The sequence below is a fragment of the Doryrhamphus excisus genome, chromosome 4 (assembly GCF_030265055.1).
Source record: "Doryrhamphus excisus isolate RoL2022-K1 chromosome 4, RoL_Dexc_1.0, whole genome shotgun sequence".
NCBI lineage: Eukaryota > Metazoa > Chordata > Actinopteri > Syngnathiformes > Syngnathidae > Doryrhamphus > Doryrhamphus excisus.
In genome coordinates, this window is record NC_080469.1 from 26,381,538 (window position 1) to 26,399,554 (window position 18,017).

Genomic DNA, 18,017 nt, shown 5'->3' on the forward strand with positions numbered 1-18,017 from the left:
TTGTGTGTGTGTATGTTGTGGCCAGGTAGCGTGTGTCCCATGGATATCTGTGCAAAGACTGATGATGGCTGATGAAGGCTCCAGTCGGTAGATGTGTGTCCATATGATATTGTGGGGCTCAAGGGTCTTGTACCAGAGAAAGGCTCTAATTTTAGAGCAGAAGAAGAAAGCTTCCATCAACAACAACAACCGTGACGGCTCCGCGTAACAGTTCTTGTTGTCATGTGACAACAATGTAACGGAGAAATACAACCAGATAAGACACTCCCACTAGAGCGAACAACCACGTGACGTTAGACTACAAACTAAAGAGCTATTTACGTAGACGGTGCCGCAAAGCATGCTGGGAACCAGGAAGTGTTCCCAGGGGCACTACACAATATTTGTTTGAATGGCGAATGCCAAGTGTCTGCCAGACGTTACACTTTAATTCTGTCCTCTTCCTGGTCTGGTTGTCAGGTGTGCTCATTGGTTGTGCTCACTTGCTGACCAATCAGCAGTCAGCTTATGCTTCTATGGAGACCTTTGACCTCTGGCTTTGGAATGATGCAACTAGCGTCCATGTTTTGTGTTGTTTGGTTGCCAGTTTGAAACATAGGAAACCTGTGCTGCTTTTCACCAGATGCTACTACACACAAATAAAAGAGGACAAACGTGTGTGTGTGTGTGTGTGTGTGTGTGTGTGTGTGTGTGTACACAGTGAGAGCAACCTGGAACTAATCTGTTAATATTATTAAGGTGTTAGGAACTGCAAAGTCAGTGTGACTCTTCATGCTTTTAATGCGTGCATCTCCCTCCTGTGGACGGGTGTGTCCTCATTCATGTCTTTCTACATACGTATGTATGGAAGTGTATACATGTGTCTATATGCGTATCTATAGGTCTTTGTGGCTTTCTACATATGTATGTATGTAGTATGTAAGTGTATACATGTGTCTGCATGCATACCTGTAGGTGTTTGTGTCTCTACATATGTAAGTGTATATGTGTCTATATGCGTATCTATAGGTGTTTGTGGCTTTCTACATACGTATGTGTATGTAAGTGTATACATGTGTCTATATGTTGAGTGTGTATCTATAGGTGTTTGTGTGTTTCTATGTATGTGTATGTAAGTGTATACATGTGTCTATATCAGGGGTGGGCAAACTACGGCCCGGGGGCCACATCCGGCCAAGTGTTTGAATACGGCCGTTATTTCCAAAGTATTTCATTTAAACTCAACATATGAAGTGGCATCATGGCTTGAGCCAACCTTTTGATGGTTTTATCCATTTTGTTATTTGATGTGGTCTGTTGTTTACAAAGTGCTCCTGAAAAAAGGGACACAATAATAATAATAATACAATTTAAAATATTTAAATATAAAATATTTAAATATAAATAAAAAATAATAAATAATAATAGCAGATTGCGTGACACTTTTACAGATTCAATAATACCAGGTGGACTGTTACATGTAAAATATATAGTCCCCCCCCCGTTTTGTTAAATCAATGCGGCCCGTGAGTCAAAAAGTTTGCCCACCCCTGGTCTATATGTTGAGTGTGTATCTATAGGTGTTTGTGTGTTTCTACGTATGTGTATACATGTGTCTATATGTTGAGTGTGTTTCTATGTACGTATGTGTATGTAAGTGTATACATGTGTCTATATGTTGAGTGTGTATCTATAGGTGTTTGTGTGTTTCTATGTATGTGTATACATGTGTCTACATGTTGAGTGTGTATCTATGTATGTGTATGTAAGTGTATACATGTGTCTATATGTTGAGTGTGTATCTATAGGTGTTTCTAGGCAAGAGTGCATTCCTTGCACGTGTGTGTGTTGCCGCTTTACTGGTGTTGCCATGGAGTCGCTGGTTAAACATCTGTCCAGATGCCAGCATCTTGGCTGGATGAATGTGATTGGTGAGTTACTGACTGATGTAAAATGATAAGAATGGTGTGTGTAGATCAAGGAGTCCAAGCATGGAAGTAGGAAGCATCTAGTAGATGTAAATATGCAGTAGAAGACAAAGGGCTTTTGTAGACCAGGCGTAGGAGCGATGCACCCGCCCTAGCGCGCCTGCGCCACACCAATGGGGTGCGGCCGGCACAGGTTGCAAATTTTCTCCACCCCTCCCTCCCACTGGCGCAAGTTGTAAAGAGGAAGGAGAGAAGGCGCAAGAGGTCCCATTCTAGACCCGGTCGGAGCTGGTGAGCTTTCAGCGCACCTTTGGCGCGCTCTTTTGTCATTAAATTGTCACTGTGCCAAGCTGAACATATGGACACCCCCCTGGTGTGCCGCCACACCCATCTCGGCACAGTCCAGTCTACCAAATTGGTTGCGCTGGACCACACTCTTCCACCGTGCGCTGCGCCATGAAATTAGAGCCCTTAGTAGCAATGTGTGCAGAGGCTGACACCCCATGAGAAAAGTTAACCAATATTTTAGTCATAAATACACCCCCTTTTTTGATATGGCTTACATTTCATATCATCACATGGTGATACATCCCAACAATATGCTGACATATGCTAAGGTCCATATCGCCCATCAGGTTTTTTCTTTTGGAACATCGTCCTGTTGGAGGCAGGGTCATTGCTGATACTTGGATAGTATTTTGGAATGTAACAATGATAGATCCCCAGCTTTGTATTTCATGTGTAACATATCAATATATCTACTGTATGTATCCACACCATATCTACGTTGTGCACGTCTATATCATGTATGTGCTATATACAGTATCATGGCTGAAAATGCATGAAATTAGGCTCACCTATTCAACATTAACTCCATGATGGTTCTTTTCTGGTTGTTGACTGGTAGAGCTGAAGAGCGCCTCCTTCCATTGGCTGTCCTGTGGTCAGAGGGCCAAGCCAAACACGTGGACCAAGATGTTCTGCATCCTTTCTGACTGTCGTTTACTGTTGCTGGACAACTTGGTGGTAAAACTCTTATTTCTACTTCAACTTTCACCAACTTGACCCTCTCGTTCACCGGGGATGACCCCAACACATAGGCCGGGGGGGGCTATTAATAAGCCCACACCCGCTCGCCACCTCTCCCCTCGAGAGTACAACAAGGTCCAGCCCCTCTCGAGGAGTTAGGGTTAGGGTTCCATCTAGTCGGAACGTCTCAACCTCTCACACAAGTTCAGGCTCATTCCAGATTCCAAGAACCAGATTTGGCCGCCGAAGACCAGGTCGCCCAGGCACCCGCCCTTGACCGCCACCCAACACACAATGCACCGGAGCTTTATGCTTGCCCCCGTCGGTGGTGGGTCTACGAGGGGGAGATCCCGTGTGGCATATATATGTTGTCTGGGGCATATAGCTCCTAGGATCACTCCGGCACTCAAACCCCTCCACCACGATGAGGTGGGGATTCACGGAGGGGAATATATAAATATTATATTGTGTGTGTGTGGGGGGGGGGGGGTTCTCCCAGTACTAACATTTGTTCATAAAACAGAGACATGACAGAGGAACCTTGGCTAGCTTTGTCCACTCCTTCCAAGGTGTGATCAGTAACCAATCCATCTTCCAGGAAGCCAAAAGTGTTGGAATGAAAAAAGCACGTCAGCCAGGCAGACCCAAACCTTTCTAAACTATCCCTCTAAACCTATAAACTATTTGGACATCTCAGCTGCTTTTTGTCCCTCAGGTTCATCCTTTGCTTCTGGCAGAGAGGGAGGAGACTTGTACGGTGTGGTTGCTAAGATACAGCCTCCATGTGACCTCAGCACCTCCTCATTTCGCCCACAAAGGTGAGGAAAGCCGCACGTCACATGATGCAATTGACCGGCATGTAGGAGACGCCATATCGTCCCTTCCCTGAACGGGAATATTATTTGGAAATTCTGTTGCTAATCTCGGTGACATGGAGCATAAATCTCATCCTAATCTGGCCAGCTGCATTTCATCCATCCATGGTCTACAACGCTTATCCTCACCAGGGTTGCGGGCAGGCTGGAGCCTATCCCAGCTATCTTCGGGCAAGAGGCGGGGCCCACCCTGGACTGGTGGCCAGCCAATCCCAGGGCACATATAGACAAACAACCATTCACACTCACATTCATACCTATGGACAATTTGGAGTGGCCAATTAACCTAGCATGTTTTTGGAATGTGGGAGGAAACCGGAGTACCCGGAGAAAAGCCACGCATGCACGGGAAGAACATGCAAACTCCACACAGACAATTTGGGGGGGCAATCAACCTAGCATGTTTTTGGAATGGGGGGGGGTAAGCGGAGTACCCGGAGAAAAGCTATGCACGTATGGGGCGTACTCCACACAGTGGTGCCAATCGAACCCAGGTCTCCTAACAGTGTGACTGCGCACTACCCACTGAACCACCGTGCAACTGCTTTATTTCAACGCAGAAAAAACCCTTGGCTTCTAGTCTTGAACATCAGGTCCATCGGCTAACTCCACTCACTAGTCTTTAGCATGGCTTCCCATCTCTTCCAGACCCAAGACCCTGTCCACACAGCGCCGCATTGGACACCCCCACAACCAGAGTTACGGTGAGAGAAACATGCTATACTGTACTTCCCCTCATATCAACATGACTTCCTATGAATATTTACACCAGCATGCAAATATTACCATGACTCCCCAGGGGTTCCTGTCCAGGACCCTCAAGCAGTCCCTTCGGAGAACTGGCTCCCACCCAAAAGTCTTTCGCCAGAGCAGCATCAACATGGCTGACAACAGGTAACTTACACACCTGACTGACTGGAGAGGGCGTGTCCAAAGGTAGCATATATTGAATAGCATGAGGGGGCGTGTCCAAAGGTAGCATATATTGAATAGCATGAGGGGGCGTGTCCAAAGGTAGCATATTGAATAGCATGAGTGGGCGTGTCCAAAGGTACTGCATATTGAATGGCATGAGGGGGCGTGTCCAAAGGTAGCATATTGAATAGCATGAGGGGGCGTGTCCAAAGGTACTGCATATTGAATAGCATGAGGGGGCGTGTCCAAAGGTACTGCATATTGAATGGCATGAGGGGCGTGTCCAAAGGTAGCGTATATTGAATAGCATGAGGGGGCATGTCCAAAGGTAGTGTACATTGACTAGCAAGAGGGGGCGTGTCCAAAGGTAGTGTGTAATAAAGCAGTCGTGGTGTGACGGTGTAGGTACGTAGGAACTGCCAAGCTTTAGGTTCCTAAGGTGACCAGTAGTGTCAGGTCCAAAAAGATGCCAAAACCCATCCATCCTTTTCCATTCCTTTTCTATACTTCTTATCGTCATTAGGGTGGCGGGGTATGCTGGAGCCTATCCCAGCTGACTTTGGGCGAGAGGCCGGGTCCACCCTGGACTGGTGGCCAGCCAATCCCAGGGCACATATAGACAAACAACCATTCACACTCACATTCATACCTATGGACAATTTGGAGTGGCTAATTAACCTAGCATGTTTTTGGAATGTGGGAGGAAACCGGAGTACCCGGAGAAAAGCCACGCATGCACGGGGAGAACATGCAAACTTCACACAGAGATGGCCGAGATCATTTCTTAACGGCATGTGGGTTGGGACTCAGACCACAGTCCGCCAGTAAGTGACCTGTGACAGGGCTCTACGTTAAAAACAAAAATGACTTGCCCATGGGGAATCCTTAAGGTGAGAACTACTTGCCCGAACTTGCCCCATGTAAAATGAAAAGACTGCCATAATGATATCATATATCAATATATGCTGATAATTCATCAGATAGTACTGATGCATTGTATTTGGAGGAATGTCTGAAAATTTGTGGAGATGTATGTTAACATGGCAAGCCATGCTACCTTACACATGGTAGTCGTAGTAAGCAGTGATATTTATAAGTTGTGCACCACAATGAAACATTATTGAATAGACACATTTGTGTACTAGTAAAGTGTTTTTAATCCAGAAAAAAAGCTCAATGGTCAAACAATAATTTGTGAAGCAAAGGTGAGAAAAATACACAGAGAAATGAAACCGCTAGGTTTTGTAGCTTGTGCAAAATCAGCACTTGGTATTGGATCTAATGGGTGGTGTTTCATTGTGACCACTTCAAATTGTCACAGCAATGTGATTCACTCACCTGTGCCATCATTTGATTTGCTGACGCTAATAAAATACTTGTTTAGGAGGCACTGCTTCATCACTTTTTGGTGTTTTCCTTCAGAAGTTGTTGAAGAATTAGACGATGTTGGCAGGGACGCCATGATAGATGTTTTCCTAGTAAAACGATCGCTGATTGGTTGATCACGAACAAGAACGGGTGTGGGTAAAACACGGATTGTGGATTACGGACCGCGGTCTAAATAAACGATTCTGATTGGTCCATTTCAAGATTTGCAAGGATTGGTTTGCAAATTACCACCGGAATTACGCAGTCCGTGTTTTACCAACACCCAACAAGAACCGCTTTAAAAAAAACTCTTGGCAGTACGGCATGCTAAAGTGTACTTGCCCGACGGGAATATTAATGATTGGATTTACTTGCCCGAATTTTGTTTTAACTTGCCCCGGGCCATCGGTACATCGTTATTGTCGAGCCCTGTGTGATCTATACTACATATTCTATACGATGGATACTCTTATACATACTCATACATACTACATGCTCAAAAAATATATAAACGCAACACTTTTGTTTTTGCTCCCGTTTTCATGAGATGTAAAATTCATTCCAGATCAGGGTGTCCTTAGCATGTGGGTAATGTCCTCCCAGGGTGTCCTTAGCATGTGGGTAATGTCCTCCCAGGGTGTCCTTAGCATGTGGGTAATGTCCTCCCAGGGTGTCCTTAGCATGTGGGTAATGTCCTCCCAGGGTGTCCTTAGCATGTGGGTAATGTCCTCCCACGGTGTCCTTAGCATGTGGCTAATGTCCTCCCAGGGTGTCCTTAACATGTGGGTAATGTCCTCCCAGGGTGTCCTTAGCATGTGGGTAATGTCCTCCCAGGGTGTCCTTAGCATGTGGGTAATGTCCTCCCAGGGTGTCCTTAGCATGTGGGTAATGTCCTCCCAGGGTGTCCTTAACATGTGGGTAATGTCCTCCCAGGGTGTCCTTAGCATGTGGGTAATGTCCTCCCACGGTGTCCTTAGCATGTGGCTAATGTCCTCCCAGGGTGTCCTTAACATGTGGGTAATGTCCTCCCAGGGTGTCCTTAGCATGTGGGTAATGTCCTCCCAGGGTGTCCTTAGCATGTGGGTAATGTCCTCCCAGGGTGTCCTTAGCATGTGGGTAATGTCCTCCCAGGGTGTCCTTAGCATGTGGGTAATGTCCTCCCAGGGTGTCCTTAGCATGTGGGTAATGTCCTATCATGAGGGTAATGTCCTTGCTAAGCAGCTGCAGTGTTTCAAAGATGGAGGAGAGGAAGTAGGGCAGCATCTCTGATGGGAGGGGCCACTGCTGGAGCATGTAGCATCAGTAGCTAGGAGACACGCAGACAGAAAGACAGACAGATAGGATCAGCAGGTTTAAGTCTTCGTCTGTCCTGCTTAAGACCAGCATGGATGTGTAGCCTTCCTCCTCCTCCTCCTCCTCCTCCTCCTCTTCCTCACACAGAATGCTTTGTGAGTATTTTTCTCCGCTTTGTGCTTCCACTGCCTTTGTCCTCTTTCAGTAGACATCTGCAATGTGTGTGTGTGTGTGTGTGTGTGTGTGTGTGCTAGCTAGATGGCTGGTTAGCCTGGTTAGGCTAGGCTATACACGGTGTCTACCATGCACACAATGACAAACAATAACCTCTGCATGTCTTACATCACCAAGTCAGCTTGTGTGTGTGTGCGTGTGTGCGCGTGTGTGTGTGTGTGTGTGTGTGTGCAATAAATGAGGCTCCATAAATAGTGTATGTATGAGACAGTACTGAGAGATTCCTATTGTATATTTGTAGATTAGCATGTTGGTTAGCATGAAGGTGATGTTAGACTCATGGCCAGGAAAGATGAGACCTGCTGGGAGTGTAGGATGGCAACAATGACATGAAATACACCTGGAATACACCATGAAATATCATGCATGACAAATGTTGGTGTATGTATGCACAATGTATACGCTACAATATTTCATAACAACCCGTGGAACTAATACCAGGATTTCCTACGGGGATGACAGGGACCACTCCATGTGACACACTTTATAAACCCCTGGAATACCTGACACTGATGTATTACAGTATTTACCATCATACAGTACATCTAACCTACTACTTACTCTTCATTTAATACACTTTATAAACCCCAGAATACCTGACACTGATGTTTTATTTAGGTGTATACATACGTGTACATAGAGTATTATTTAAAGGTTATACATAGAGTACTATTTGGAGGTTATACATAGAGTATTATTTAGAGGTTATACATAGAGTATTATTTAGAGGTTATACATAGAATATTATTTAAAGGTTATACATAGAGTACTATTTAGAGGTTATACATATAGTATTATTTAGAGGTTATACATATAGTATTATTTAGAGGTTATACATAGAGTATTATTTAGAGGTTATACATAGAGTATTATTTAAAGGTTATACATAGAGTACTATTTAGAGGTTATACATAGAGTATTATTTAGAGGTTATACATAGAATATTATTTAAAGGTTATACATAGAGTACTATTTAGAGGTTATACATATAGTATTATTTAGAGGTTATACATATAGTATTATTTAGAGGTTATACATATAGTATTATTTAGAGGTTATACATATAGTATTATTTAGAGGTTATACATATAGTATTATTTAGAGGTTATACATAGAGTATTATTTAAAGGTTATACATAGAGTACTATTTAGAGGTTATACATAGAGTATTATTTAGAGGTTATACATAGAGTACTATTTAAAGGTTATACATAGAGTACTATTTAGAGGTTATACATAGAGTACTATTTAAAGGTTATACATAGAGTACTATTTGGAGGTTATACATATAGTATTATTTAGAGGTTATACATAGAGTATTATTTAAAGGTTATACATAGAGTACTATTTAGAGGTTATACATATAGTATTATTTAGAGGTTATACATAGAGTATTATTTAAAGGTTATACATAGAGTACTATTTAGAGGTTATACATATAGTATTATTTAAAGGTTATACATAGAGTACTATTTAAAGGTTATACATAGAGTACTATTTGGAGGTTATACATATAGTATTATTTAGAGGTTATACATAGAGTATTATTTAAAGGTTATACATAGAGTACTATTTAGAGGTTATACATAGAGTATTATTTAGAGGTTATACATAGAGTACTATTTAAAGGTTATACATAGAGTACTATTTAGAGGTTATACATATAGTATTATTTAAAGGTTATACATAGAGTACTATTTAGAGGTTGGGACAGAAGAAATCTCGTATAACGGATGGAAAGATGCTAGTAGCAAGTAAAGTGTGCTATTATATACTATGTATATATATATTATATACTAAGTATAGCGTTATAGTACTCAACTGCAACCACAACCTTTAATAAGGAGCCTGACCCAAACTGCAGGATTTTTTTCAGCTGCAATGTTAGAAATATTTATTCCAAACATTTATTCATTTCCTACCACTCATCCTCACAAGGGTCGCGCAGGGGTGCTGGAGCCTATCCCAGCTGTCTTAGCGAGGGGCGGAGTCCACCCTGGACTGGTGGCCAGCCAATCCCAGGGCACATATAGACAAACAACCATTCACACTCACATTCATACCTATGGACAATTTGGAGTGGCCAATTAACCTAGCATGTTTTTGGAATGGGGGGGGGGGGGGGGTAAGCGAAGGGGGGAGGCGGTCGGAGGGGGAAACCTTGGCGTCTGAACCTCTGCTACAGAAGCTAGCTCTTAGGGCGTGGAAAGCTGCTTCGTGGCTGTCGTTGTTTGCTGGTGCTGAGCTCGCCATCGTAGAAGACGTATGGCTTCCACGTCTTCACAATCCAAACTCAACACTTGCTAACAATTCCACAGTTCATAGCCATCAAGGCATCTCATTTGTTGGCTGATTCATATTGGCTATGGCTAATAATAAGCATCAAATGCGACCAGGCTAACACTCTCAGGTCCAACAGCAGATAGGACTGATACGTTCAGCATCTCAGTGGCAGGAGACTTCTAACAAAGGTTGGTCTCCTATGACCAGCAACTCCAGGAAGGAGTGTTGCTAGCCGACACCCCCCTGCATGAACCAAATCTCCTTCAGAATAAAAGTGAAGGAGGAAGACTCGCCAGCTGAGTGGCGTGTGGAATACTGTGCAGCATGTCACTCTCATGTCGTGTTGCAGGCGTGTAATGCGGCGGCTGCGTTGCGGTAGCCAGGAATCACTCTTAGGGGCAGGGGGCGTGGCCTCTTTGGAGCTCAAGATGGACCAATCAGTGATCATCAAACCGGTTCACTCATCCCTGCTGGGACAGGACTACTGCTTTGAGGTCAGTCATCTGTGTCTTATGTTTGCGTCTATCATCGATCATCATCATGTGATCATCATGTCTTCTGATTGAGACGTGTACGTCTACTGAGAATTCAGGCTACAAAGAGAATTGATTCCATCAAGCTGTGACTTCTTCCCCAGGTGACCACCTCCACAGGGACCAAGTGTTTCTCCTGTCGATCAGCAGCAGAACGGGATAAATGGATGGAGAACCTCAGAAGAGCCGTGCAGCCCAACAAAGACAACAGCAGACGAGTGGAGAACGTTCTGACGCTGTGGGTGATCGAAGCCAAAGACCTGCCTGCCAAGAAGAGGTGAGGTCGGGGTAGTATGGCGTATGCAGCCCGTACTGCCGTTCCTCTAACCAAAGCATGGATGTCTGGCAGGTACTTTTGTGAACTTTGTCTGGATGACAGCCTGTACGCGCGTACATCTTGCAAGATGAAAACGGACAACATATTTTGGGGTGAACGTTTCGACTTCAGCAGTCTTCCGTCCGTCAGCGCCGTGACTCTTCACATCTACAAAGATACGGACAGGAAGAGGAAGAAGGACAAGAGCAGCTACGTTGGCTTGGTCAACATCCCCGTTGCCACGGTGACGGGAAGACAGCTGGTGGAGAAGTGGTACTCGGTGAGCGTGCCCAGTACCATCAGAGGTGAGTCAGTACGCATGGTCGCGACTTCAATATTTGTTTCTCAAAGCCCCCCCCGACGTGATTTCATTCTTCTACACTTCACTGAAGAGCTGTCCTAGCTTTCCTAGCTTACCTAGCTTTCCTAGCTTCCCTAGCTTACCTAGCTTACCTAGCTTTCCTAGCTTCCCTAGCTTACCTAGCTTCCCTAGCTTCCCTAGCTTACCTAGCTCCCCTAGCTTACATAGCTTTCCTAGCTCTCCTAGCATCTCTCTTCATAGAACTCAACACACATTGTGGACACTTTCATTCAGTTCGTTTCAGTCTTGTGAGGTTTGACCTGTCAACATAGTCCATTATACTATAAATGTAATACTGTAAAAATAATGTCAACGTAGTCCATTATACTATAAATGTAATACTGTAAAAATAATGTCAACGTAGTCCATTATACTATAAATGTAATACTGTAAAAATAATGTCAACGTAGTCCATTATACTATAAATGTAATACTGTAAAAATAATGTCAACATAGTCCATTATACTATAAATGTAATACTGTAAAAATAATGTCAACATAGTCCATTATACTATAAATGTAATACTGTAAAAATAATGTCAACATAGTCCATTATACTATAAATGTAATACTGTAAAAATAATGTCAACGTAGTCCATTATACTATAAATGTAATACTGTAAAAATAATGTCAACATAGTCCATTATACTATAAATGTAATACTGTAAAAATAATGTCAACATAGTCCATTATACTATAAATGTAATACTGTAAAAATAATGTCAACGTAGTCCATTATACTATAAATGTAATACTGTAAAAATAATGTCAACATAGTCCATTATACTATAAATGTAATACTATAAAAATAATGTCAACATAGTCCATTATACTATAAATGTAATACTGTAAAAATAATGTCAACATAGTCCATTATACTATAAATGTAATACTGTAAAAATAATGTCAACATAGTCCATTATACTATAAATGTAATACTATAAAAATAATGTCAACGTAGTCCATTATATGATACCAAAATATGCAAAATTCCCGACATAGCTAATGTTTAGCAAGTAAAGGAACTTTGGAAATCGAATAAGAATTGTTCCCTTTTGTGTCGTCCGTCATCACACGTGTCGTGATGTGGTGTGCTGCTGCGATTGTGGTGTCCACCCACCAATATTGTTATCACGATGGTGTATTTGTCATGTACTTCATGTTGTATTGTCCTCTTTGGACATGTGTCCAGGTCAGTGACGTGTTCTTCCTTTCAGCAAAGTCGTGCGTACCGACGGTGCGCGTTAAGGCTCGTTACCAGAGCGTGGTCATCTTGCCCATGGAACAGTACAAAGAGTTTGCAGAGTTCATCAGCGCCAACTACCTGCTGCTCTGCAACACGCTGGAAGCTTCCATCGGCTTGAGAGCCAAAGAGGAACTTGCCGCAGTGCTGGTCCACATCCTGCACAGCACCGGCAAGGCCAAGGTAAGTACCCAATCCCCTGCACGTGCACACACACACACTGTTAGCATGACATCTGACCCTTGTCCACAGGACTTCCTGACAGACCTGATGATGTCAGAGGTGGACCGTTACCATGACAACGATCAATTGATCTTCAGAGAAAACACTCTAGCAACCAAAAGCATTGAGGAATACTTGAAGCTGATCGGACAGAAGTACCTGCAGGATGCACTGGGTACACAACACTACACACTGTCCTACTACACTGCAGATTGTACTAGACAACAGTGTATATTGTAGTAAATGTTGTACTACACAACACAGTACATTGTAGTAAGTATTGTAGTAGACAACATGGTACATACGTAGTAGTAAATATTGTAGTAGACAAATCCATATATTATATTAAACATTGTAGTAGACCACACCATACATTGTAGTAAATATTAAAGTAGACAACGCCGTACATTGTAGTAAACATTGTAGTAGACAAGACCGTACATTGTAGTAAATATTGTAGTAAACAAGACGGTACATTGTAGTAGACACCATGAATTGTAGTAGACAAGACCGTACATTGTAGTAAATATTGTAGTAAACAAGACGGTACATTGTAGTAGACACCATGAATTGTAGGAGACACGACCGTACATTGTAGTAAATATTGCAGTAAATATTGTACATGATATTTAACACTGCAGTAGACAACAGTGGCGGTTGTGTTGGTTTCCAGGTGAGTTCATCAAAGCTCTTTACGAGTCGGATGAGAACTGTGAGGTGGACATGTCTCGCTGTGTGACGTCGGACCTGGCCGAGCACCAGGCCAACCTGAGGATGTGCTGTGAACTTGCCTTCTGCAAGATCCTGGACTCCTACAGGTGAACACAAACACGCAGCAGGTCTTCCCCGCGTGATGATGGCCAACGCCTCTTCTTTGTCTCTCTCTCCACCTCAGGGTGTTTCCTCGGGAGCTGAAGGAGGTGTTTGCGTCGTGGCGCCAGGAGTGCAGCAACCGTGGGCGACCAGACATCAGCGAACGTCTCATCAGTGCGTCTCTTTTTCTGCGCTTTCTGTGTCCGGCGGTGATGTCGCCATCGCTCTTTGACCTCATGCAAGGATACCCGGACGAGCGCACGGCGCGTACTCTAACCCTGATCGCCAAAGTCATCCAGACCCTCGCCAACTTCAGCAAGTGAGTCCGTCAATCACGCTGACGACCAATCACATGACACATCTCAACACCTCATCACGACCACCGCAGGTTTGGCACCAAAGAAGAGTACATGCTCTTCATGAACGACTTTGTGGAGCGCCAGTGGAGCAGCATGCAACGTTTCCTCCAGGAGATCTCCAACCCCGACGGCCTCAATCACACGGCCGGCTTTGACGGCTACATTGACCTCGGCCGAGAACTGTCCAGCCTGCACACGCTGCTCACCGAGCTGGACCAGGTGATTCAACACGCCTGACACGGGGGACATTCAGTCAGGTGACATGCAGTATACACAGGTGACATTCAGTCATGTGACACGCAGTATACACAGGTGACATTCAGTCATGTGACACGCAGTATACACAGGTGACATTCAGTCATGTGACACGCAGTATACACAGGTGACATTCAGTCATGTGACACGCAGTATACACAGGTGACATTCAGTCATGTGACACGCTTGACAAAGGTGTCATGGATGAGGAAGTGTGACATTTCTAAGTTGGAATCTGTCCTCAGTCGTGTCTGTCAAAGCTCAGTCCACTTCCACGGATCCTACGAGACGTATCGGCAGCTCTGGCTAACCCAGGGGGCGGGGCTTACCCTGGCAAAGCGTCGGCTCCCTCTCCAGAGCTCCAGCGCTTGGTGTCTCCGCCTCCTCTATCTCCGCCCCTGTCACCTCCTCTGGCAGCCTGCAATCCCTCGCTTGGCCAGCAGTGTGGGGTTGGACTGGATGGGGGGTCAGTACCGTCCCCCGTGTCGTCCATTTCACTTTATGTCTTTCACAATGTTTGGAACGGGAGTAACCATAGCAACCGTGTTGATGAGCCGATGGACGGGATTGTGTGTGCAGGCTGCTGGATTTCACCAGGCTGCCGTCGCCAACTCCGGAGAACAAAGACTTATTCTTCGTCACCAAAGGGTCAAGTCTGCAGCCTGCGTCAGGTGACCTGGGAACTTGCCGGGTGGGTCTTCATCTTATGTGTGACCTCTGACCTCTGCATCTACTTCCCCTAGGCTTGCGTGGCTCCCCGGCCCCGAGCTCCTCCTACTCGGAGCCCAATGATGAAGCGGCGTTTGACCTTAGCAACGGGGGCCGGAGGGAGGGGCAGGAAATGACATCGGAGAGTCGCAGCCTATCGCTGATTGACCTGCAGGACTCCTCCCCCAATGACGCACATGATGAGAGCCAATGGCAGCGCAGGGCGGGGCTCCTGCCTCTGTCTTTCCAGAACCCAGTCTATCACATGTCGTCACGACAACCTCTTCAGCCCGAGGCCACGCCCCCCGATGGTTCAGTCACCTCGCAGGGCAACAGCGACGACAGGCACGCCGCGCCAACCAAACCAGCTTTTCTCACCCAGATGCCTGTGGGCGTGGCCGGTGGCGAGCGGGGGGAACGGATGTCGGCCATGTCGAGCAGCAGCAGCGGGGAAGAATATTCTCGAAGAGCACTTTCACTCTCTGAAACGCTGCCAAGTATTTGCGACATTTCTTCTTCAAGTGTCTGGCCTGATGATGTCGACGTGACGTGTTGCTCCTCCCCCCAGGTAGCTCGGCCCCGCCCCGCCAAAACTCTTCTGGTCCTCAGAGACGCATCGACCAACCTCCTCCCCCTGCCTCTGCTCCCCCGGGCCCGCCTCGAGGCCGGACACCTCCCAGCATGCTCAGCGGGGGCTCAGCCTACCCTCCTCGCCCCGCCTCCGGCAGCATGATGTCATCGAGCCCTGATTGGCCAAGCAGCGGACATTCGCGGCTGCGTCAGGCCTCCTCCTCATCGAAAGGAGACAGTCCTGAAAAACAACGGCCGGCTACCAAGGTAACAATCTGTTACCATGGCACCATGCACCAGACTTGGGGTTGCTATGGTGACACCACCCTGTGTGTGTGTGTGTGTGTGTGTGTGTGCAGGCTCCTTCTCCATGTGCGTTGGATCGCACAGCGGCCTGGTTACTTAACATGAACTCCGCCTCTTCCTATGGCGAGATGGAAGACGAGCGTCACGACGACACCATCATCGAAAGGGTAACCCCCCCCTTCCCCCCCACCTGCCAAGCATCTTAGGATGGAAGTACACCTGACGTGTGCGTGTGTGTGTAGTACCAGCAGGACATTGCGTTGCTTCAGGAGAAACTGCGTGTGGCGGCGCTGCGTCAGGAGGAGTGCGAGGCCCGCCTCCTCGTTCAGGACCAGCAGAACCAGCGTCTGCTGCAGGAATACCAGGTGTGACCCCACGGCTTTCATGAATGATCCTCCAAAGCACCATCACTTGTTCTTGTGGGAGTTCAATTCCGCTCTGGCCACACGAGGGCGCTGCTCGTCCTGCAATAACACGCCGCTAAAAACACGCTGGTCATGAAGAAGTCAGCATGGTGTGACGTCGTGCTCCTTCACATGGCAGCAGTACGGGCCAATCAGCTCAGGGTGCCCCCATCTCTCTTTGCATGCCTCCACAGTGGAGTGGGCATGGACTTTCCCTTTAAGGGTTGGTCATCCAAAATGCTAGCATTCATGTTGTACTTCATGATTTATAAATGGATGAAATACAACTTGTGGAGTTCTATTATTATCGTGGGACAAATGGACAATTATCTGGAAGGCCCACATCTGTCCCTGCACAGACAAAAGACGTGTTCTTCATCCATGTTTTACAGTAGAGGACTTCCTATGGGAAATGTCCTTTTCATACCCTTGGAGATGGAATGTGAGTAAATAGGCGGGGCTTAAAGTATTCCAGCACCGTGCCGGAACGAACGAAAAAAAAAAGAATCTGCCGGACCCAGACAAACACAAACTCATTGTAGCCATGCGGTAGCGCTCTGAATGCAACTCTTGCCAAGCCCCTCCCCCCGAAACCTACTGTCCAATCGTTACGATTACCATTTTTTTACTTTAAGCCCTGTATGGAATGGGTGATGTTATTTCTCTGATCTGATCCAAATCCATGTTTTTGTGTGTGTGCGTGTGTGTGTGCGTGCGTGTGTGTGTGTGCGTGTGTGCGCATTTCAGGCTCGGCTGGAGGACACAGAGAGTCGACTGAGGAGGCTACAGGATGATAAAGATCTCCAGATGAACAGTATCATCAGCAGGTTCATACTGCGTGTGTGTGTGTGTGTGTGCGTGCCAGGTAGAGGTAACAGTCTTTGACCTTTGACCTGAGCAGGTTAATGGCTGTAGAAGAGGAGCTGAAGAAAGACCATTCTGACATGCAGGCTGTGGTGGACTCCAAACAGAAGATCATTGAGGCCCAGGTGTGTGTTATGCTATGTTAGCTACTGTTAGCTAAAGTCGTCTAACTGTTGTCGGTCCATCAGGAGAAGAGGATAGCGAGTCTGGATGCTACCAACGGTCGCCTGATGGCGGCACTCGCTCAGCTGAAGGAACGGTACGGCGTGACCTCACAGAGGAATGGTCTGTCGCCAAGCAACACATCATCATTGCAGATCACAGAAAATGGCGAGTTCCGGAATTCTGGTAATTGTTGAGGTTCCACCTGGCAACAGGAAGTAGGCCCCCTACACCATTCAAGGGACACGCGTCCCCAGGAGTGGACCTGACCTTTGAACTTCATCCTCTTCTCACTGTTTCATTTTGAACAAGTTTGACACCATTTCCTGTTTCTGTACACCACTTCCTGCTTGCTGTGTTGCACCGGTCGGTCCAGGATGTTACCAGTGAAGCTTTAGCTTGTGACTCGTGGACAGTGAGATGTTTGCAACATTTTTGTTACCTTGCAACAGGAAGCATGCAAAGCTTAAAAATAAAAGCTATTTCAAATAAACCACTTTGCTGTATCCAATGAAAAAGCATTTGTGGGTCTGACGTCACGATTTAGAAAAGAAATATCCTCATTATGATGGCGAGACTCCATTTTGCTGTTCAAATCCTCATTTAAAACTCAACAGTGACAAAACCCATATCATCATCATTGGTCCCAAAAACATCACGGCATCCACCCATGACTTCTGTCTCCGACTCGACAGCGCCACCCCCATTCCATCCCCTCTCATCCCCAACCTTGGTATCCTCCTAGACCCTAGTCCCTAGTCTTTCATTTGAACCCCACGTCAAACTATTAACCCGGACTGCATTTTTTCATCTTAAGAACATCGCCCGACTCCGTCCATCACTTCCATTTTCTGCCGCTGAATCCCTGATCCACGCATTGATGACGTCCAGAATGGACTACTGCAACAGAGTTCTCTAGGGTACGCCATCCTAAACCCTCAACTAAAACTACAATATATTCACAACTCCGCTGCCCGCCTCCTCACCTCCACCCTA

At 45.7% G+C, this 18,017-nt stretch overlaps 1 protein-coding gene across 4 annotated transcripts; it reads left to right on the forward strand.

Annotated features, from left to right (window-relative positions):
- The first annotated feature begins 795 nt into the window (after positions 1–795).
- Positions 796–17,514, forward strand: dab2ipa (DAB2 interacting protein a). 4 transcript variants are annotated; one of them, XM_058070891.1, is made up of 23 exons: positions 796–837; positions 1,788–1,910; positions 2,815–2,933; positions 3,652–3,754; positions 4,460–4,515; positions 4,611–4,705; positions 10,254–10,398; positions 10,542–10,714; positions 10,787–11,058; positions 12,333–12,541; positions 12,611–12,755; positions 13,254–13,398; positions 13,476–13,712; positions 13,782–13,971; positions 14,253–14,473; positions 14,587–14,678; positions 14,751–15,212; positions 15,284–15,552; positions 15,645–15,758; positions 15,834–15,956; positions 16,743–16,822; positions 16,897–16,984; positions 17,048–17,514. In XM_058070891.1, exons 1-23 carry the CDS (start codon positions 822–824, stop codon positions 17,216–17,218), a joined length of 3,648 nt encoding a protein of 1,215 aa, XP_057926874.1. In that variant the 5' UTR covers positions 796–821; the 3' UTR covers positions 17,219–17,514. The 4 variants fall into 4 exon arrangements, with proteins under 4 accessions (XP_057926874.1, XP_057926873.1, XP_057926875.1 ...); XM_058070890.1 differs by lacking the exon at positions 796–837 and having other exon boundaries at positions 1,555–1,910; XM_058070892.1 differs by lacking the exons at positions 796–837; positions 1,788–1,910 and adding an exon at positions 2,077–2,198.
- Positions 17,515–18,017: the final 503 nt, after the last annotated feature.

Bases quoted from the DNA above. Each gene is read 5' to 3' on its own strand.
- dab2ipa (XM_058070890.1), top strand. From the start codon at position 1,706: ATGTGTCTACATGTTGAGTGTGTATCTATGTATGTGTATGTAAGTGTA. The intron at 10,715-10,786 runs GTGAGGTCGGGG...GATGTCTGGCAG, and splicing joins GACCTGCCTGCCAAGAAGAG to GTACTTTTGTGAACTTTGTC. The intron at 14,679-14,750 runs GTGACCTGGGAA...TACTTCCCCTAG, and splicing joins AAGTCTGCAGCCTGCGTCAG to GCTTGCGTGGCTCCCCGGCC.